Below are 23,674 nucleotides of genomic sequence, written 5' to 3'. Positions count from 1 at the left end.
AGTCCTCCTAGGCGAGTCCACCAGACTTGAGAAGTCAGCCTGGGCAGAGGCAGGAACTCCCAAGCCTGGTGCTTCCCCTGTGGCATACCAAACGCAACCTTTCGATGCGAGCTTCGTTGGAGGGAACATGAAGGAAGTCTTGCCCAGGTGTTGTTTAGACTGAAGCCACTCCCCTAAGGTTCTTAAGGCCCTCTTGGAGGATCTAGCTAGGACAAGCTTAGTATAGCTCGACTTAGCTTGCTGCACGCCTAGCGAAAACTCAGATGGAGGAGAGCGGGGAACAGCAGAGACGAAGTGGTCAGGGTAAAGCTCCCTGAGTAAAGCCAAGACCTTTCTAAAATCAACAGACAATGGAGAAAGCTTAGACTCCTCCACGTCCGATGAGGGATCAAGATGTGCCTCCTCATCATCCGACACTTCATCAGCAGAAGGTAGCGAAGCAAAAGGACCAGAATGCTGAACCGCAGAGTCAGAACGGGTAGGAACAACAACAGAGGTTTCCTCAACTTGAGGGAGAACCTGAGGTTCAGACTGCATAGGTTGAACAACAGTCGGAGCAGAAGGCAGATGCAAGGGTGAAGGAGGTTGACTCCTAGCAAGAGTTGCACCCAAGGATTGCACCAGCTGAGCGGAGGACGGAGGCGGAGTAGTCCGTTCCTGTTCCTGAGAGATGAGTGGAGCATGAGAGGGTTGAGGCTGCGCAGAACAATGTAAAGTTCTAGCACGCTGAGGCTCCTGAGGCGCAAGTGCATGGTGTAGATGAGCTTGCCTAGATGAGGGTTGAACTCGGTGCAGCGCTGGTGCAGCAGACAGACTCACGGAGGGGAGAGGTTGTTGTACCCCAACCGAGAGTTGCACCACTGGTGGAGCAACAAGGGAAGGAGGAGGAAGAGTGTAACTCTCCTGATCCCTAAGCAGAGATTGCCTTAAAGAAGGCTGAGGCTGAACCAAACTGTGAACAGCAAACTCCGAAAGTGGTTCAATATCGTACGCCTGGCAGATGGTGCTGCGACCAGGCGGAGCAGGTGCAGGCTGGGCGAGCACAGGCGGAGCAGGTGCAGGCTGGGCGAGCACAGGTGCAGCGAGAACAGGTGCAGGCTGGGCGAGCACAGGTGCAGCGAGAACAGGTGCAGGCGGAGCAGGTGCAGGCTGGGAGAGCACAGGCAGAGCAGGTGCAGGCTGGTTGAGCACAGGTGCAGCGAGAACAGGTGGAGGGAGTGCAGGAGGTGCAACACTCTCAGCCCGACATTCACGCATTAAGTCCGAAAGCTGAACTTGCATGGACTGAAGCAGGGTCCACTTGGGGTCGGCAGAAGCGATAAAAGACTGAGGTAAAGTCACAGTCGGGGTCTGTATAGGCAGAACCTTACTCCTCTTGGGCGGAGTACTGTCGATCGATGACAGAGGCGAGTCGGAGCTGAGCCAATGACTGCAACCTGGCTGAGCACTCGCTGACTGAACTCTACGTTTCAGCGGTCTCGAGACCTGAGACCAACGTTTCTTCCCTGCATGAAGATCAGCGGACGAGAAGACGGGCTCAATCGTCTGCAGGTGGGAGTGACGGTCTAAGGAAGACACGCCCGCAACCACCGAGGATAATTCTGTGCGCCTAACAAGGCCTGTCGAACCCTTAAGCCCTTCGACATTGCTTCTCCCCTGGGCATGGGAGCTTGCAAGAGGTCCCGGACTGGGAGGACGACTGGCTCGCACAGAAAAATCCTCACGCACCACACTGGCACCACTAGCACTTGGCACTGCACAGACACTAGCACTCGTCACAGCACTGGCACTATTTCCACCCACTGCACTCTTGACCTTCAGTTCTTTAACCTCGGCCATCAGAGACTTATGGTCACTTACCACTGATTCTACTTTATCTCCTAAAGCCTGAATAGCACGCAAAACAGTTGACATATCAGGCGGAGGGCACACAGTAGGTTCGGGGGTAGCCACTACAGGGGTAGGAAAAGGTAGGGGATCATGAGGTGAGGAAAACATAGAAGAGTGAGAAGAACTTCTCCTAGCTCTAGTTCTCTCTAACTTGGATGAATATTTTAAAAGACGTACAAAATCCAATTCCGAAAGTCCGGCGCACTCCTCACACCGATTTTCTAATAGACAGGGCCTGTCCCTACAGTCAGAACAAGCGGTGTGAGGATCTACCGAGACCTTCGGAATACGCCTATTGCAAGACCTACATCGTCTATGGGAGGGAGCTTGCGAAACGTCAGACATCTTGTTTCAAAGAGTAAGTCAAAGGGTGATCCAAAAAACAAGCAAAAATTCATTAACCGTTAATCAGAGTTTATATAAAAGCTAACTAGCTAATATAAAAAAGATTCCAGTATGCGACAGCCGTTAATCTAAGAGAATACTTCACCAAATATCCATGAATAAACTCGAAGACCATGAGCGTATCCCAGAACGTCTAGCCGGAAGCACGACAGAGGAATAATTGAGGAGGTGTAAACAACAAATGATTGAGTACCTGGCCACAGGTGGCGCTGGTAAGTACACCCCCTTCTAGTATTGTGATAGCTGGCGTATCCCTCCATAGAATTCTGTCGGGCAACGGAGTTGACAGCTACATGATTATCGGGTAAGTTTAATATTGAAAAATAAATATTTCATCGAAATCACCCAAACGGATTTGTTTTCCAAGACCTGACATTCACTGTTGGTTTTTATTTGGGTGGTCACAAAACAGAGGGAAGGATATAAGTGAGAGAGAAAACAGTTTGTTTTATTTTTAAAGTCGAGCAGTTGTGCTTCTATAATGTTAGCACTGTGACTAAAGTACAGTTCAGATAATCAAAATAATTTTAGTGTGAGCAATTCTTTCATAATTTTTATGGATAAATGTTAGGATTTAAAATATCAACCATATAAAAAGGAAGATAGTTATACTAAGATTTATAGCATCAGAAAATTATTATTGATTTTAAAAAATGTGGCTATATATATTTTTCAGAAATGAGTTTCTCTCCTTAAGAGGATATTAAATATCTACACATAGGTTTATATCATGAACTTCAAATAATTTTAATCCTTTTAATCCCTCCTTATTTTGCATTTAGATATTATTGTATGAAACTTGTGTGATTGGTTATAGAAGTTATAATGATACCTAAAGTGAGAATACGCGAATGTTTGATTAATTTGCATTAAACAGTGCTGAATGGCCTTTGATGCCCCAGAGCTTGGCTTAAGGCCAGAATTTTATATCTAATTCAATTCAATTCCAAGCACTCAATAGAAAAAATTCCAAAGTTGCAGTTTCATTTTACCTAATACTACAACAATGCTTTATTCAGTAGTATAAATCATTTAAACTTTTAATACACAAGGCTCAAGTTGTAGACAAAACAGCTTCCAATAAATATTGTGAACTTGTCATGAGGATTAACTAACATTTTCATACAAAATTCATGGTAAATTAAATATCCTGCACTTTTTTTTCATTTACTTTTACCATTCTATTAATTAACAGTACACTGTAATATAATCACATATATCACAATATCATATAAATTGCATACAAAGCCAATATACATAACAAAAATATACTGTAATTGAACTTTATCTCAGGGAACTATAACTAATAGTTGATCTACCCGATTTATACTTTCCTGCTCTAAAAATAGAGCATGATGGCAAATGATACTGTTGTAAAATACAAGGTGAAATAGATGCCTTATGGAGCTCTTACATGCTAATTAATACCGGCATAAATCTTAAAAGTAAGGTACCCTGAACTGTAATGAACTAAAATGTTATATCTACTACAATACATCATAAATAAACTAAACAATAAATACAGCTACAACATACAACTAATACTATTAGCAATCATGCAATACAATTATATCTATGATGAAAGTGAGATCTAATACTTGAAATAAACTAGTGAAATGTTCTTTAAACTTCTTATCATAAGTAAAGAAAGTCCCTGTTTGTAATGCTTTAAAGGTTGAACTTCAGTTTAAGCTGTGCCAAAGTCCATTCTGTCACATTCAATTCTGCTAGATCTTGTGGCCTTTCAGAAAGAGCCAACTGCAGTTTCTCCAAAAGTCGTCCCCAAGCCCATCGTTCCTCTCCGCACACAAGAGTTACACTCAGGGCAAACCTGTAAAATGGTTGTACAGAAACCTGCATGATCTCAAAATATTACTTTAGAAGATATAAAAAATTTAAAATTAATTTGAATTTGTTCCTAAACAAATACAAACCATTATCTTTTAATAGAGTACTAAATGACTTCAACGAAGCTGGAGTGGCTATCAAAGATTTAATGAGGTAATTATACCACCTTGTGAGGGATGCAGTGGTTTGAATTTGCTAGGAAGAGAGCCAACAAGGATTCTTCAGTATCAGTGCTAGCGATGCCTAAACTGATACTGAACACATTTTATACTCTACCTCCTTGTGTCTCCCTCAGATTTTTCTCAGCTGAGTCTTCTAGAATAGTTTATTGGAAAGGGGGAGGGGTAGTAGGAGACCTTGGCTCACACTCGAGGCTTTCCTCAGGGAAAGCAAACTGTATCGCATTCCCCTAGTGACAGTAATATTCCTCCCTTTCCTTACCTCTTGCTGTTTATATCTACAACGACAAAGACCTAGACCTGAAAAAGTTGTGGTCTATCTCAGCCCTCATTAGTGCTCTGTCAGCAGGAAAGTTACTGAAGATGCTGGCTGCTGCCAGGACCAGTGATGCTTTCCCTGCTGTACCTTTCCCATCTCCTGCTCCATGTGGAGCCTGTTAACGTTGTCTCAACTGCTGTTGAATAGGCCGGTGGCCTCTTACTCCACAGAATAGCTGTTGCTGGCATCCAAGACCTCGACCCCAAAGAAGGATGGTAAGAAGAAAAAGCATGTGCACTCAACTCTTTCTCTTCAAGCTTGCTGATGCTTTGGGCACTGCTACTTCTGGCCAGAAGAACATTAATTTGTCAAAGAAATTTAGGAAAGACTGACCCACAGTAGTAGAGTGAGACTCCAACCAATCTCTCCACATTACGCTGGGAGAGGCGGGGCAGTATCGAGAACCAACCCTGCCTGAGAAGATATCTTGATACAGGGGCTCATGCTCCTGACCTTCTGTATTATCAATTTACCTTCCCGGTACTAAAGCCTAATTCTCAAACGAAATTTGACTCATGAAAATGATATTTAGCAAAGATATCTGCTACATATATATTTCATGGTGGTTCTTAGATAAATGCCACTGACATTCATTATGCTATTACACAAATGTCCTCGAGATCAATCATATATGAACACTGCTCAAGACACCTCTCTACCCAAACTAGGACCAGGAAGGCCCAGGCAATACTTAATGATGACTCTCTACCTACCAACTTTCCTAGCTCAGAGGAACATTAAGATGTTCACTAACGGAAGAGTTTCCTCAGGACCCTGGTGTTTTAACTAGGCTACAACTACCCTGAAATGTTAAGATAATGACATAAGCATACTTGCCAAAATATACTTTGGTCATTGTGGCTGTGAGTGGACCTCTATCTCATCTGTATCATTAAAGTGTTGAAGGTTGTTGAGGAGCAATAGAGTCAAGAGACAGGTCATAGCATTAGTGTATGTTGTCCTAAAGACCCAACACCTTACATATCATCAGTACTTAACCCATTTTCAGACCTGGAGAAGCAAGGCAGTGACTAATGTTCACTCAGCAATTAAAAAGTCTTGTGGCTCACAAAACCAGGCAAACCAAGCTCAAGCTGTAACCAATGTTTCATGCCAATAGAATTCTATAAAGTTTGAGCAGGTACTGAACACACAAGCAAAGGAAGTACCGGTATGTTTTTTTTTTATTAAAGCATTATATGCATAACAAACTCTTAATGCTCTCTTCTATATTGTTCACTTTCCATTCTGCCATTAATATCACACAGTGCTGCACTACATTTTTAAGGAAATGCTCCTTTCCATTTCTAATTCTATGACCAGACTTTAAATATTTTGAATCTCAGTCTTTTTCCCAACAATTTTCTCTTACACTAAATCATCATCCTAACACTCTTCAGTCGTAACTCGAAGCATTTTCTGGTTGCCTGCCTTCAAAATCTCTATTTTGTTAACATTTTCTCCTGTTATCACTTTCAAATCCTTTTATTAGTTTCAGTAGTTTCATTGAGGTGCCAGTGATGGGAGATGAGAATGAGAGAGAGATTACAATAGATGAAGTGAGGAGAGCACTAGATGAAACGAGAGTAGGAAAAGCATCTGGTATGGATGGTGTGAGAGCTGAGATGTGACTGTACTTGAATGGTTGGTGAGATTGTTTAATATGTGTTTTGTGTTGTCAATGGTACCAGTAGATTGGGTTTGTGCATGTATTGTACCACTATATAAGGGTAAGGGAGATGTGCATGAGTGTTGTAATTCAAGAGGTATTAGTTTGTTGAGTGTAGTTGGAAAAGTGTATGGTAGAGTAATGATTAATAGGATCAAGGATAAAACAGAGAATGCAATCTTAGAAGTACAGGGTGGTTTTAGAAGAGGTAGGGGTTGTATGAATCAGATTTTTACAGTTAGGCAGATATGCGAGAAATATTTAGCAAAAGGTAAGGTGGTGTATGTTGCGTTTATGGATCTGGAGAAAGCGTATGATAGAGTTGATAGGGAAGCAATGTGGAATGTGATGAGGTTATATGGAGTTGGTGGAAGGTTGTTGCAAGCAGTGAAAAGTTTCTACAAAGGTAGTAAAGCATGTGTAAGGATAGGAAATGAAGTGAGTGATTGGTTTCCGGTGAGAGTGGGGCTGAGACAGGGATGTGTGATGTAGCTGTGGTTGTTTAATTTGTATGTTGATGGAGTGGTGAGAGAGGTGAATGCTCGAGTGCTTGGACAACGATTAAAACTGGTAGGCGAGAATGATCATGAATGGGAGGTAAATCAGTTGTTGTTTGCGGATGATACTGTACTGGTAGCAGACACAGAAGAGAAGCTTGACCGACTAGTGACAGAATTTGGAAGGGTGTGTGAGAGAAGGAAGTTGAGAGTTAATGTGGGTAAGAGTAAGGTTATGAGATGTACGAGAAGGGAAGGTGGTGCAAGGTTGAATGTCATGTTGAATGGAGAGTTACTTGAGGAGATGGATCAGTTTAAGTACTTGGGGTCTGTTGTTGCAGCAAATGGTGGAGTGGAAGCAGATGTACGTCAGTGAGTGAATGAAGGTTGCAAAGTGTTGGGGGCAGTTAAGGGAGTAGTAAAAAATAGAGGGTTGGGCATGAATGTAAAGAGAGTTCTATATGAGAAAGTGATTGTACCAACTGTGATGTATGGATCAGAGTTGTGGGGAATGAAAGTGATGGAGAGACAGAAATTGAATGTGTTTGAGATGAAGTGTCTAAGGAGTATGGCTGGTGTATCTCGAGTAGATAGGGTTAGGAACGAAGTGGTGAGGGTGAGAACGGGTGCAAGAAATGAGTTAGCAGCTAGAGTGGATATGAATGTGTTGAGGTGGTTTGGCCATGTTGAGAGAATGGAAAATGGCTGTCTGCTAAAGAAGGTGATGAATGCAAGAGTTGATGGGAGAAGTACGAGAGGAAGGCCAAGGTTTGGGTGGATGGATGGAGTAAAGGAAGCTCTGGGTGATAGGAGGATAGATGTGAGCGAGGCAAGAGAGCGTGCTAGAAATAGGAATGAATGGCGAGCGATTGTGACGCAGTTCCGGTAGGCCCTGCTGCTGCCTCCAATGCCTTAGATGACCGCGGAGGTAGCAGCAGTAGGGGATTCAGCATTATGAAGCTTCATCTGTGGTGGATAATGTGGGTGGGTGGGCTGTGACACCCTAGCAGTACCAGCTGAACTCGGTTGAGTCCCTTGTTAGGCTGGGAGGAACGTAGAGAGTAGAGGTCCCCTTTTTTTTTGTTTCTTTGTTGATGTCGGCTACCCCCCAAATTGGGGGAAGTGCCTTGGTATATGTATGTATGTAGTAGTTTCTTTTTACTATCCTGGGTAGAAAAAGAACCAGCCAGTTTCAGTTCAAGGGGCACTTTTGATCCACCAACCAGTGAGTCTCATTTTTAAAAGAAAAAGGTTTGTATATGCATAGGAACAAATGAATTTAAAAGGTAATTTGCATTTTCCCTAGCTATACAATCCTGAATCCTTTGAAATACAATAGGGAAGGTTTCCCATGTAGATGGATCAGCTGTTGAATTTGTTAACGAGGTAATTAACAGCAGATGGTGAGAGCAGGCAAAGAGTCCGTCCACCATCTGTGGGAAGCTCATCTCTTTTGACCTTCAGCTCAGGAGTGATAAGGGTGGTTGAGTGGGAAGTTTAAATTTAAGGGATTCAGATTGATTAACCAGGAAAAATACAAATTGTTCTTAAAATTTCTTTATTCCTGTGTATATAAACCTTTTGTCCTTTAAAATAGGGAGACTCACTGACTGGTGGGTCAGAAGTCACCCTAGAACTGCAACTGGTTGGTACTTTTTCTTCCCTGGAAGTGTCAATCTGGCTGGTCCTGTATATAAATAAAGGAGATGACTACAACAACCTCCTATAAGTCTACCATATGGATATATGGGCTGATTGGACCTAGACTGTCCAAAAAGATTGGTATGTGGTCAAAGGAGGGATCTCTTTCTCCAAAAGGGGGATAGCAGTCCAGATTAATATGACAAGTTCGTAAATAATTTGTATTTTTCATAACGATACAAACCTTTGCTATTTATTTAAGGGTATTACTTTCTGCGAAGCTGAAATGATAAGCCATTAAAATTTAGCGAGGGTTAACTACCCATACGGCTAGTTAGCAGGGGTAGGGGGGATAGCTTGCTACCACTCCCGCTCACACACCGGTGATTTAGTTCACTTTGCTTGGAGGTAGGACTTCAAGGGGGATACGGCTGGTGGGCAAGTTTGTATAAATAGCTAAGGTTTGTACAAAATAATCTACGAATTTGTCATTTGTTCCGTAACTGGAATACAAACCTACGCTATTTATTTAGAGGTGACTCGCCCATTAGCAAAGGTGGATGTCCCTGCCAATCTGGCTTTTGGCTTTACCCGAGGCCCCCTTATCCGAGTATGTTAGTACTCAAAATAAGGAGTCCCTGAGCCTCGCTTAAAACCTTGCTATGCAAGGTCCACGGCCTATGCAAGCTGTGTGTTGAGATATTTAGAAGTGTCACTGTCCAGTTAAAGTTATTCCGAGTCTTTTTGTAGGAAAAACTGTTCTAACCAAGACTTTCCCAATACCACCTCACCAGGGTATGGGGACGCAACAGTATTAGCTTAATACTAGGTACATCATGGTTTACCTGTAGTGGTTTGAGGTCAGCTTATGTAGAGAACGCAGGATGCTGCTTTCCCCAGGAAAGGGGAGGATGAAAAAAAGAATAAGAGCCAGTCAAACCTTTTCATTCATGCAGACTAAAACCGGGTAACAGTGCCCAAAACCTTCTACTACTTGTCCAATTAGGAGCTCAAGCTATACAACCAGCTGTTGTGCAGCCACCACAGAATGGATAGATCTATCGAGTTCCTGTGGGTCACGTCTTGTAGGAGAGAGGTTGTGAAAGTCACCTGGAGCACACACACCCTTGCTTCTAGAACCTGCGTCACAAGAGTAATCTGCTTAGAAGGGCCAGGGGCATAGCTATGCCTCTAACATCGGGGGTTGACGTGTTGGATGAGGATCTGGATTCAGAGCGTAATTGATGACTGTGAATCCAGCAGAGAAGATGTTTTGGTGATCCTCCTCTTGTCTTTCTTGAGGTAGATCTAGATCATCAGTTACTGCGTGGAGACTTATTGTCTAGAACCCGTCACCTCTGGAGACTGTGTCTAGCAACAAACTCAGGGATGAAACTGAACGTTGCATTTCACCATTCTCATGAATGGGCGATAGAGGGAGGCCTTGGCCTACAACTCAGTGGCCGAAAAGGCCGCACCCTTTGCATTGAGTCTCTCCATAAAGTCGCCCCCATCAGTGCTCACACCGACAGGTCAACTTGAAGAGATTTTGAAGCATCAAGCTTGCATGGAACTTTATATGCCTCGAGAATGGAGGGGGCAAGATCTTGTTTAACTGGCTGGAAGTGACAAATCTCAGATCCGTACATCTGGTCGTCAACTCGATCTATGGCCACATCTAACCAGGGATGGACTGGGCCATAGAGGGGCACCGAAGTGCTGATCAATGAACCAGATTCTCCACAAAGGCAAAGCTAAGGTTGCTTCTTCCCAACCATTGTATTCACGAAAGAGTACAAGGACGTTAAAAAAGAAACACTCAGAGTTGGGTCATTATCAGTCCATGGTCCAGTGTATTAAGAAGACAAATCCTGAGTAACCTTATAACCAGTTGGGTTGCTCTGGAGATTCACCCTCCACAATACAATTGCTATGTCCCAAGGATGGAACCAGCAATGTAATCGTGGACTAAACAAGGCCTAGGATGGCCAACAACAGCGGGGTCACGGCGATGGAACCGTATACCAGCCCCGGGGGGACAAAACACGGAGCCATGGCTCCAGGATCCGGAACCACTAGAGTGTTGTCCAGCAACCCAAAAGGGAAGTTGTGTTGAAAGGAACCATCTCCTTAGGAAAACAATTGACCTTCCTAGACTTTTTTCACCTCTTCCTCTTCTTCAACTTAAAAATAGTGCCAGAATCTGAGTCAGAAGTCAAAGAGAACAAATAGGAAGAGTAGAAGGAAGAGGAAGAATACACACATTCCTTCTTTCCAATCCTCATCTCCAGCTCTGCAAGCAGAAGTGTTGAGGCCTGAGTAACCATCAACAACATTTCTCCAATGAAGAGAGAAACCACACTTAGTTACTCTAACAGGAACCACAATACTGTGGAACACTTTCATGGGTAAAGGGGGTAGGTACACTCACTGGGGGCCATGACACAGATGAGAAGCAGTCACAGGCACAGAGAGGCACCAGAATCATAGGCACAGAGGGAGGAGGTTTTATGGGCATCAGAATCATAGGCAGAAGGGTCGGTGTGATGGACACAGGGGAATGGGTAGAAAACACAGGGGTAACCAAGTTAGGAGTGATGTATGGGGCACCAGAGCTACACACACTTTCAGCACCAGAGCCAAAAACGGTCAACCTTAAGTGTGATAAGTTTAAATGCCAGAGCTTTATTCATCAGCACTAGTGTCAAAAAACAAGCCTCCATAATACTTTGGGTTTTGGGGGGGTCACTGACACAACAATCATTTTGGCATTACCTAGGGAGACACTGGAACTGGGGTCCCCGGGGGAGGAGTAGCCTTAGCTACCAGCTCCCTCAGCAAGGTTATATGTATTTTTTTCCTTTCCTCAATGGGATATTTTTCCCTGCTGGAGCCCTTGGCCTTATAGCAACCTGCTTTTCTAGCTAGGGTTGTAGCTTAGCTAGAATAATGATAATAATACAAAAAACCTAAGGAGGCCTAAGCCTTCCTTTGGTTAAATTCATCGGCAGCACTACACACGGCAATGGAAGAAGAGCCTTTAACTTACGATGGGGTGTGGAAAACACTGGGGAAAGTTGCATAAGCCATCAGAACCTGAAAAGCCAACCAATGTAGCTAAGGACTTCTTGATCCTGATCCAACTCTCCATGGACCAAGCCAGGGGCAAATGTATGGGAGTGGCAGTAGAAGATGCATGTAATGAAATAACGGAAGAAGCATAAGACTTCCTTAGTATCTTCTTTGGCATTGCCAAGAGTCACATAGGACGAATTTGAGTATAATGTAAGTTTGTAATGATGGCCCAAGTGAAATAAAGTTATTAATAAATGATAATGATGTTATTGAACACCTTTATGAACAAATATACAATTAAAGAAAAGTAATTCTATGACTCAAAGATTGAGTTTTAAACCCTAAATACTCCTTAACAAACAGATAACACCTCAATAACTTTCAAAACAAATTTCTGTAAATAACTATAAACTGAATTTTCATTCAATAAACAATACCTTTCAACAATGTAAAGTTATATCCCATAAAATTACCTTTCCAACAACACTCATTTATTGGAAGAAAATCCACAAAACTATTCTCTTTAACAATACAACGCAAAATTCCGATCCTCCAATAAATATAACAACACTGCTGAATGTCCAAAGTTATATTCATACAAAATGACGTGTGTGCATCCCTGCATACTCCAATAAACAATTGAGAGTGAGTTCGGTTCTCCGAACTACAATGAATAGTAGCTATGTGCTATCTACCGCAACGAACAAGATACTCTCCTCAGTACTTCATGCATATAAATAACTGGAACACGCAAATTAATCTGGAACCTCATTAACCAACCCCCGACAAAAACTGGAAAACATATTTACATACAGAATCTATCTACTGTATTTAAACACTATTACCCAATGTAAAAGAAATGTATAACGGTCACACAAAAAAATGATATACTACTGTATGCTACAAATTACGGATCTGATAATTCAAAAACACATAAGATACATAGCCATGAGAAAAACTACTTTATACCACCATTACACAAAATACCCCTTTCCTCGTATGTCCAACCATACATCTTAATACCATTGTAGAATTCATAATTATAACAAAGCACATAGGATATTATCCTAAGCATAAACATATATGGTTGGAATTTGGAATTTACCCATTCCTTTCACCAAATCAAGGCAAACTACAAGTTAGCAGTTCAACCTCCAACTGCAGACTGCCCGATTTACTTTTTAAACACATCTACAGTTATCCATAACCAAATTCTGTTTGAGGCTTACAAACTAATTACACTTAAACATATATGGTCATTATATGAAATAATTTTAAGAGTAAATGTTTATAACTATTTCTAAACTAGATCCTATAAGCATCAAATCAGTCATGCAACAATTTGCTACTGTACTGTGAACAAACTCACCTTTTTGCTAAAGTCAGAGCCTGAAGCATATTGACAACCATCACAACATCACTGACTGTTGGTGTAAAAGCTAGGAGTGTAGTGATAGCATCTCCTAGAAGGCTCCCGGCAACTAATCCCGCTGCAAGTTTTTCTGTAGCCTGTACTGGTAAATTACGGAGAAGCTCGAGTCTCTCAGCAAGGTCCAACCGTTCCCAGAGTTGAACTAAACCCTCTGTAGTGTTTGGGGGGTTATTAACATCCTGTAAAGAAGAAAATTATTTGCTACGTCCTTTTGTTCCAAATGGAAAGGGATAAATTAGGTTAAAGGGACTTCATTAAGGAACTTCTTAATGCACAATCTTAAATAGAAAATAAGAGCGATGATGATTTTTAAAAGCTTATCCAGAATAACACTTCAATTTCACTAGTTCAGAACTCTATTAAAGAGAAAAAAAAAATTCTTTTAGGGAAATTACTTATATTACAGAAGCATTAGCTCATAGCGAAATGGGATGGTTTAATTAAGTGTGCCTAACCCCTTCAATACGAGGTAGCAGATCTACCCTCAATAGTTATGTACAAGATTTGTCACCATTGGATATAAATGCACACTTACTTTATGATAACCTAAATTTCCATGTTTATTTGTTTTAATGCAGATTATAGAATACATTTTTAATAAGATTGCTTTATTTTCTATTGTATTTCACTCAAAACAACCAAAAAATTCTTCCTATTCATTATGAAGTGATTATAGAATATTTTTCAGAATTATTTTGATTATACCTTTTTACTCTAAATAATAGTAAAGCACTGTGATTCCACGTGTAAAAAAAAACTTTATATTTATCATTAAGTGATTATGTGATAAGGTAATAATTCCACGATAGATAGTCATCCTAAGACATAAAACTATTCGTCGGTATAAGATATGAAACTACTCGTTGGTAACAGACCTTACATCATACAGAAATGTAATGAGAGAGAGAGAGAGAGAGAGAGAGAGAGAGAGAGAGAGAGAGAGAGAGAGAGAGAGAGAGAGAGAGAGAGAGAGAGAGAGAGAGAGAGAGAGTGTGTGTGTGTGTGTGTGTGTATGTGTGTGTTCTGATATTCTGGTTTTTGGTAAGATATACAGTACATAGTTCACACTTACTTGACAATTACTGCGTAGAATGTCAATAAATAAAAATGTAACAGTAGGCTAACTTTTACTCATGATAACAATGGACAACACTAATATGAAATGTATTAAATATCTAAGACAAGAAAATATTATATTGTGGAAATGATAGTTGAGAAAATAAGGAATAAAATTAAAAAAAATAAATCTTGTCCTTTGTCGTCGTGTTTATAGCTATCAGGGTTACAAATGGGATCAGTGATACCCTACTGAGGTAATACCCTAGGATCTGTGAAATGCAAGTAAATGATGTAGGAATTCAGAATATGAGGAAGATTTATATGGATTGAGACCTTTTCAGGTAATTATTTATAGAATGGAGATAATATGGTGTGATTCTAGATAGAAGTATGTGATGGAATTTGACCAAACAGATCTTTCAACAACTTGCATTGCTGGTGTGTTGGGTGGAGAATGGATGGATTTAGATTGGCATCCCTAGAAGGGGACCACGGGCTCTTGCTAAATTACAATCAGCACTTAAGTGGGATATGGATGTGAAGGAGATAAGGTCATATACAAAGGATGATGATGGGATGGAAGGAATGGAATGAGAGGACCATGATGACCGTGGCAGGAGTCCGAAGCCCAGTAGAGGCACCACAAAGCAAACGTCGTTCCCAAACCCGGATCCTCTTCGGTCCTGGATAAATTTGAATTTTTCTAATTTCAGCAATCCCAATGAAAATAATGTGTTGGGTGGTGTTGTGAGTGGGAGTCAAGAGGGGGAGTACCAGGGTTGGGGGGGAAGAGTGACACAGCTGCATTTCACTTTAGGGAATGTTTTGTGTGTGATCTGAACACATTTAGCAACATACAACTACACTAAAATAGGCCTGGCATAATCATGAATAAAGACTAGAATTGCAAGTGTGAGGTTCCTTACGTCTCTAAGCTGGGGGGTGTCAAAGGGGTTAGAGAAATGCCTCACATAGGTAATGTCACCAGTGGCTAAAGTGTGTGGTGTGATTCTATATGGTCCCATCAAAACACACTAAAATATCCCTTACACAGTCAGGAATAAAAGCTAGAATCCCAAAGTCTTTATTGGTTGGCTGAAGAAAGGAGGAGGGGCTAATATCATGGAGGGGAGGAGTTTATTTGTAGTGAAATATCCTAGGTGTGATATACGACCATGTGCTGTACTCTTTTGTAGGATATACGAGTGATTTTATCTTCCATATGATTTATATTTGTAAATGACGTAACCAGTGCATGAACGTGTGTTTTATCTGGCCTGTTTTGACATTCAGCGAACGTCATTGTAGCGAAGGGGTTAAGCTACATGACAAAACCACTTTGCTATCCCGGAAAATAATCTTTCTCTGTATGAAAGATGTAACAATCTAAATTTTGTTTATCCTATTGCACTGGATACTCATCCTATTTACACATAATGGCACCCTAAAGTACTTGGTCCTTTGGTTGACCTACTGGTTAACTAAACAATGTTGGTTATGACAACCTTGAATCTTTTGAAGATTTATGGAACACCTGAAATCTAGAATATCCCTAAGCAAAATTTAGATATATTTAAGAGTAGGGGATTTTATTTTTGCAAGTACTTACCAAACCAAATGTAAATAGAGTTTATCTTATAAGTAATATCAGAATTTTTTAAAATATTTTGTATTTTTCCTAACTATAAAACCTGAGACCTTTTATAGGGGTGTGAATTCAGAAAAGCTAGAAGGGCAGTTTAAACTTCTAACGAGGTATTGGTAGTAGCTGTCAGGTAGTGTACTCTTCACTTTGACTTTAACCTAGGAATTGCGGGGTTGTCAAGGAAGACCGTGTAATCTAAGGTCTCAGGTTTGTATCACTTTTAAAAGCATTTATTTATTTGTTCATTTACGTAATACAAACCTTAAACCTTAAATAGGAGACTCGTACTAAGGAAGGAGGAAGTCCTTGAAAATACCATGGCTGGTTTACTAACCAAAGAAATGTCAATGCACTATAATAGAAAAGCAAAAGGGATGACTCCTCTCATCTTAACAACTTGAGCATGAAGATGTCGCATGTGTTAGGCCAGGTCTCTACCAGGAGACTGATAGGTGGTCATGGAAGAACCTATATCCATAAGGATATTGTGTTTAATTATAAAAAAAATGAGCTGCAGAGATTTCATCATTCCTCCTCCTAATTGAGGAAGATGGGGGAGATACTTTCATACAAAACTTGTCCGTAAATAAAAGTTACTCAATCGTGATTCCCGCCTGAACCTAGCATCTGATTCAGCATATAACAGAGCGACAGCTTCACCCCAATGAGGGAAAAGAATGAGTAGAAAAAAGAAAGATATTCTACATCTCCTCCTACACTTATGGTGCAACTGCTACCTTAGACAAGATGCTAGTAGTTTCATGAGGGAACTAGGTTCGCAACACAACTTGTTGAGTAGGAATTAGATTATGCCAGGAACTATGGGTAAACTCCCATGGATAGTGGGCACCAAAGGTTGTCTGTTGTATCAAAATCCTACCTTCAGAACAAGCTTCACTGACAGGTTCTTCCTGAATATCAGAATAAACCTGATATCCTTGACTTCATTTGCTCAACTAAGGGTGGTACTTCTGGAATCTCAAAGGATCAGCAGGACTGCAGGGGCAAGTGTCAGAAGAAGCAATGTTTATGATATCTTCACCTTTACCCTTTTGGCACAGGAGAGTGTCTTTGGTGCTTCGCAAGGAGACCTGAGATCTCTTCAGAAGAATTGCCACTTCCTCTAAGGACAGAGGATAGTTATCCTGCACCCCACTTGTAAGGAAGAGATGGACGACAAGAGATTGGAGTTGTGGCGGGTAGCTAAAGGGTGAGTAATAGCTTTTTACCACAGCCACTCCCGGAGCTTCTTCGGCATAGGAAGATGCGGAATACTGCAATTAATTGCAGAGACAGAGTGCTATGTCCCTTTTATGATGCCACCGGTAGAAGGGTATTTATACCGGTACCTGGAGGAGGAGCATCAGCAAATCTGCATACCACCATTTGTGTGGCACTTGGGAGCCATCAAGGTAACCTGATACTGAAATCACCCATAGACTGTTGTGTAATCCATAAACCAGGTATGAGGGCAGAAAGGTTAAGGTATCTAGAAACTGGTGTATTGGAAGGTGATTCGAATGCTGGTAAAGTCCCTGGAACTGAAAAGCAGGTTACTGGATGTTCTAGAAGTGGAGTTCTGGGTCAACGGGGAGGCAAAAGGGTTCATCCATATTCTTCTTTCCCACCGTTATTCCTACGTTAAAAAATTGGTTGTCTAATGCACCCTCTCCAACACCTATCAAAAGCATCCTCTTCCACCAAACCTCTAATCTCCAGATCATCTTTTCCCTTATCTCGCCATCTAATTGTCTGCCTTCTCTCAATCATCCCCTCAAACAGGTTCCTTCCAAACCTAATCGGTCCCTCCCCATTATTCTTCCTTAACACGTGCCAATACCATCTCAAGCTATGCTTCCTCTTTTCATCTTAAAGCCAACATTTCTGATCCATCCATTAACACGGTCTTATTACTGTGCTATATATATCAACTTCTAACTTGATTGGCATTTTCTTATCAAATACCACTCCTGCTACCTCCCTCCACTTCTCCCTTACTGCTATTATCCTATTCTCAACTTCAGCTTCACATCCTCCCTCTTAACTCATAAATCACATACATACATACATATACCAAAGGCACTTCCCCCAATTTTGGGGAGTAGCCGAAATCAACAAATGAAACAAAATAAAAAATTTTAAATAATTTTTATTTTTCCTAACATACTCACCGAGAACTACTTTTCTTGGAGTCACTTGTGATGTGATCTCTCAATCTCGACCAAGGTTTTTCCCGCCGTTACCCCCCTTACTCCGTTCTATATAGGTTTACCCCCGCTGCCAGAGAATGCACCCTGAGGGCAGGATTAGGGCAGGTCACTGCATCTCTAGGTCAGCATCGCCATTAAGTTCGTCGCTTAGCCCAACTTGGCAATGGAAGGATGGCACTCGGGGACGGAAGGGAGGGCCATTACCCGAAAAGTAGTTCTCGGTGAGTATGTTAGGAAAAATAAAAATTATTTAAAATTTTTGATTTGTTCCGGCACAAATACTCACCGAGAACTACTTTTCTTGGAGACTTATACTTTAGGAGGCGGGAGTGCCATTCTGCCACTTGACTCGGCACATAGTGCCTAGAGGGCTATGGAATGCGTGGCCTATCAGAGAGCGGAGAGAGGGTAACTGCGGAACCTTACGCTATTATCTAAGACTCACCTCTTAAATTTCTTCTGGTGATTTTCTCCTGATGAAGTAGCGAAATTATTCACCGTTGGGGACATCTTCTGGCCTACCGCTACACAGATTTGAGGGCAGCGATGACTGTCCCAATGGAGAACCCGTCCAAGGATTTTCTTGAATAATCCTTGAGGTAGTGAGCAGTAAAGGTCGACTGGTGCGACCAAGTGCCAGCTTGCAGGATCTGTCCCACCGCCATGTTTCTCTCAAAGGCCAAGGAGGTGCTCAGACCCCTGATGTCATGGGGGCGGGGAGTGCCTGGCACTGCCATTTTATCCTCTTCATAGGTTCTAGCAATGACTTGTCTCAGCCAGAAGGAAATGGTGTTCTTGGAGACTTGTTTCTTATCAACACCTGTGGAGACGAAGAGGTTCTTGGTACCTGGTCGGAGATGAGCCGTCCTTCCCAGGTACTTTCTGAGCGCCCGTACTGGGCATAACTTCAAGTCTTCTGTATTGCCTGTCTTGGGAATGGTCGGAATTGAGAAACCTTCAAACCTCGGGTCCCAGACTGCTGGGTTCTGAATCTTAGCCACAAAGGAGGGTACGAACCTGAAGGACACTTCCTTCCACCCTTTGGAGTGCGCAACGTCGTAAGACAGACCATGGATCTCGCCCACTCTCTTAGCCGAAGCCAAGGCTAGCAAGAAGACGGTCTTGAGGGTGAGGTCTTTGTCCCCGATATCTTTCAGGGGTTCAAAGGGAGGACGACTTAGCATTTTCAGGACCTTGGCCAGGTCCCACCAGGGCACTCTCCTAGCTTGAGGAGGGCAGGACTGCTCGAAACTCCTAATCAGCATCGCTATGTGTCTCGAGGTCCCCAGGTCGATGGCTTTCAGGAGGAAGACTTGGCCTAAGGCTGCTCGTACTCCTTTAATGGCTGGGATTGACATTCCTACTTCATCCCTAAGGTACACTAGAAACTCAGCTATGTCCGGGACCGAAGCTTTAAGAGGTCTTATGTGTTTCTCCAAGCACCACTTCATAAAGGCGGCCCACTTCGCCTGGTATACCACGGTAGAGGATTTTCTTAGGTATAGGGACATTCTCTTAGCTGTGGCGGAGGAGTACCCCTCCTTCTTCAAGAGCCGCTCGATAGTCTCCAAGCGTGAAGGCGAAGAGAGAGAGGGTTGTCGTGGAACCTGAGGGAATGAGGTTGACGCAGGAGGTCTGACCTGGCGGGCAGAGGCCAAGGTGGTTGGCTCGCTAGGTCTTTTAGATCCGCGAACCACTCTCTCTCCGGCCACCAGGGCGCTACCAAAGTCATCCTTAGGTTTTGGGAGGCCCTTACTCTGTTGAGTACCTGCCTTATCAGCGTGAAGGGGGGAAAAGCGTACACGTCCAAGTTGTCCCACTTGTGCTGGAAGGCGTCTTCTAGGGCTGCTTTTTGGTCTGGTACCGGGGAGCAATAGACCGGTAGTTGGGCGTTGAGCTTCATTGCAAAGAGGTCCATCACCGGGGAGCCCCAGCGTTGAATGATGAGTCTGGCTACTTCTGGGTGCAGAGACCACTCTGTCCCCACTATCTGACCCATTCTGCTGAGGCCGTCGGCTAGCACGTTTCTCTTCCCGGGGATGAACCTTGCTAGCAGCACCACCTGCTGCTTGTCCGCCCAATGTAGGATGCTTATGGCGAGGTCGCACAGTTCCTTCGATCTCATGCCCCCTTGCTTCTTTATGTAGGCTACTACCGTGGCGTTGTCGCACATTAACGCCACGGTGTTTCCCCTTAACCGACCTGCAAAGTGCAGACATGCCTTCTGGACTGCTCTTAGCTCTAGGACATTGATGTGGAGATGCTTTTCGCTCTCCGACCAGGTACCGCTTGCTGTCTCTTCCAGAAGGTGGGTCCCCCACCCTTGGTTGGAGGCGTCTGTGAACAGGAGGTACTCGGGGGGACAGGACCCGAGGGGCATCCCCTTGAGGGAGTTCGACTGGCAGTACCACCATTCTAGGGAGGTTCTCGTGTCTGGAAGGATAGGAATCAACGCCTTCTGAGAGCCTGTCTGGGACCAGAGGCTCTTGAGGTTCCATTGCACGGGTCTGAGCCTCATCCTCCCTTGGGGAACTAGTTTCTCTAATGAGACCAGGTGACCTATCAGTTTCTGCCAGTCTTTCGCCCTCCTGGAATGTTCTGACAGGAACGGCTGAATGATGTGATTGAGGTTCCGTATCCTGTCTTCCGAGGGGAAAACCTTCCCCAGCAAAGGTGTCCAACGTCATCCCCAAGTATCCCATTCTGTTGGATGGTGTTAAGTTCGATTTTTCCAGATTGATTATGATTCCCAGATTCCTGCAGAACTGGAGGAGGATTCTCCCTTGTTCCTCCAAGAGGGCCTTTGAGTTGGAAAGGAGCAACCAGTCGTCTAGGTATCTGATGAGACGGATACCCCGTTCGTGAGCCCACACTGAGACTGTCGCGAAGACCCTCGTGAACACTTGAGGGGCCGTCGACAGGCCGAAGCAAAGGGTCTTGAACTGCAGGATCTGGGAACCCCATTTTACCCGGAGGAACTTCCGACTCGACGGGTGGACAGGGATCTGGAAGTATGCGTCCTTGAGGTCGACCGTCATCATGTAATCCTTCTCCCTCAAGGACATCAGGACGGATTTTGGGGTTTCCATCTTGAAGTCCGTCTTCTTGACGAACTTGTTGAGGGCCGACAGGTCTATCACGGGTCTCCAACCCCCCGTTGCTTTCTCTACCAGGAACAGGCGGCTGTAGAAGCCTGGGCCTGGGCCTCTTCCATGGCCCCCTTCTCTAACATGGAGGAAATCTCTCCTTGAAGGGTGGCCCTTTTCATCGGGTCCCTGGGGGCCAACCATTCTGTCTGGCTGGCTGGAATAAGAGGGGGTGGGTCCGCTATGAAGGGGAGCCTGTAGCCTTCTTTCAGGACGGACAACGTCCAAGGATCCGCTCCTTGTGTTTTCCATGCTTGCCAATGAGGTCTGAGGCATCCCCCAACCCGAGGCTTGGGCGGGAGTAGGGGGCCTCTCCCTCTACCTTCTCCTAGAGGGGCAGCCTGATCTGCCCCTCTTCGAGGAGGAGTAACCCGACCTGAAGGAGCTGGCAGAAGCTGGTGCTCCTCTGCGGGAGGGCTGAGGAGTTGTTGTCCAGGAGGAGGAAGGGGCGTCCCTCCTCGAAGAGCTGGGGGCAGCCTGAGGAGTCACGGCGCTATCCGAGGCTGATCTCCTGTATGGCGGCCTTCTAGAAGATGCTTGTCTGGGGACGTTGGCCTCTCTCTTCTTGGACACTTTCTCCATTAGAATTTCCAGTTCCTTTAAAGAGAACAGAGACTCACCCCCCAAGGGTAGGCTACGCACAGCTCGGGCTTCCCTGTCCGGGATCTTCTTCGACAACTTAGATAGAACTGTGTCTCGTTTCCTTAGTACCCAGTTGGCAGTCAAGGCGAGCGCTTGGTACGCTAGAAACTTCAGCGTTTTCCCCCCGGAGGTGAGAAGGTCCGTCAGGAGACTCTGCTGCTCTGGATCTTCGGGGTCGATGGAGGCTTGCACGCTCACCAACGTGGAGGCCCACCAGTCCAGCCATGAGGAGACGTTCACCAGGTCCCTCGACATCTCCTCCATCATGGCGGCTTCCGTAGGCGAGAAGGAAACCGAGGCTGAAGAGGCCCTTTCGTCCGAGCCGCCTTGTCCCAGGATGTCTAAGGCCGGGTCCACTCTACAGGGGCCTGGGCGCCGCCCTTCAGGAATGTAAACTTTCCCTTGTGCCTTGAGGCCCTGGAGCAGTTTCGAGGCACTCTGGGACTTGGGGGCTTCAGCATTGCTGGCCACTAAGTTATCTATGTACTCTTGTCCCAGTACTAGGTCTGGGGCAATAGGAAGGGCCAGGGAGGACTTCGGAAGGGCGTCGTGATGCGTGATTCTCAGGAGGCTTTATCTCCAGGAATTCCCCTTAGGTGCCGAGGGTTCTGTGATCCCATGGTGCCTCCTGATGAGGCCCACCACCCTTCTGTATGCGGAGTCCTCCGACGGGGGAGCTTCTCCTCCGTCAGCCGAGGCCTCGGCCTGGCGCGGGGGCGCCGGGTTGCTTGTACAGTAGACCGGTCGTCCCTCTCTTGGGTCCAGGGGGGCCAACCTGTAACCGTAGGGAGCTCCGTAGGAGGGTGGGTCTCGCTGCAAGGCGGGTACCACCGGCTCAGGGAGGGCCCTCGGTTGCCCCAAGGCTCTGGAAGCGGAAGTCACGATCTCGGTGGGCTGACCCGACAACGGGAACCGATCCTTCTTGCTCGATGACCGCACCAGCTGGGCTGGTTCGGTCAGGCTGCCTTCAAAGAAGCCCGTTTCCCCCCGCTGGGTGGGGTGAACCTGAGGCCTCGAGGACTTATGCTTCTTATTATTATTATTATTATTAAATGCTAAGCTACAACCCTAGTTGGAAAAGCAGGATGCTATAAGCCCAAGGGGCCCCAACAGGGAAAATAGCCCAGTGAGGAAAGGAAATAAGGAAATAAGGAAAAATAGAATATTTTAGGAATAGTAACAATATTCAAATAAATATTTCCTATTTAAACTATAAAAACTTTAGGAGAACAAGAGGAAGAGGAACTAGATAGAAAAGTGTGCCTGAGTGTACCCTCAAGCAAGAGAACTCTAACCCAAGGCAGTGTAAGACCATGGTACAGAGGCTATGGCACTACCAAAGAATAGAGAACAATGGTTTGATTTTGGAGTGTCCCTCTCCTAGAAGAGCTGCTTACCATAGCTAAAGAGTCTCTTCTACCCTTACCAAGAGGAAAGTAGCCACTGAACAATTACAGTGCAGTAGTTAACCCCTTGTGTGAAGAAGAATTGTCTAGTAATCACAGTGTTGTCAGGTGTATGAGGACAGAGGAGAATCTGTAAAGGATAGGCCAGACTATTCGGTGTCTGTGTAGGCAAAGAAAAAAGAACCGTAACCAGAGAGAAGGGTCCTATGTAGTACTGTCTGGCCAGTCAAAGGACCCCATAACTCTCTAGCGGTAGTATCTCAACGTGCGGCTGGTGCCCAGGCCAACCTACTACCTCTGCGAGAGGTCTTTCCTGCGTGGCAGGTCGCGCAGTTCTAGGCTGTGCGTAGGGAGCGGCAGCCTAGACGCATGTTCACTGGAACGAGAGTCTGGAGAGTGGAGCCTCTTGGACTCTCCTGAAGGGACGTAGACCCAGGCGCCGCCGGGAGAGGCATTTCTCCTATACTTACGGGAGTGGGAGCGGGGGCGCTTCCTGCTATGTCGCGACCTTGACCTAGAGCGGGAATGATCGCTTTCGGACCGCTCCCTCTTCCCGCGCCGTTTCTCCCTGACTTCTCCCCCGGAGGATGAATCTATCTCTGACGAGTCCG

The 23,674-nt window shown here is 44.3% G+C and overlaps 1 protein-coding gene across 1 annotated transcript in view; it reads right to left on the bottom strand.

Annotated features, from left to right (window-relative positions):
* Positions 1 to 3,490: 3,490 nt before the first annotated feature.
* Positions 3,491 to 23,674, bottom strand: part of LOC137632059 (coiled-coil domain-containing protein 103) — a 68,581-nt gene continuing 48,397 nt past the window's right edge. The window contains exons 4-5 of the mRNA XM_068364035.1: positions 12,893 to 13,134; positions 3,491 to 4,126 (exon numbers count right to left, since the gene is read on the bottom strand). Of these exons, the coding sequence (XP_068220136.1) occupies positions 3,964 to 4,126; positions 12,893 to 13,134 (405 nt within the window). The 3' untranslated portion in view covers positions 3,491 to 3,963. The remainder of the gene's footprint in view (positions 4,127 to 12,892; positions 13,135 to 23,674) is intronic.

The sequence above is a fragment of the Palaemon carinicauda genome, chromosome 40 (assembly GCF_036898095.1).
Source record: "Palaemon carinicauda isolate YSFRI2023 chromosome 40, ASM3689809v2, whole genome shotgun sequence".
Lineage (NCBI taxonomy): Eukaryota > Metazoa > Arthropoda > Malacostraca > Decapoda > Palaemonidae > Palaemon > Palaemon carinicauda.
This window is presented reverse-complemented; position numbering and strand designations above follow the sequence as displayed.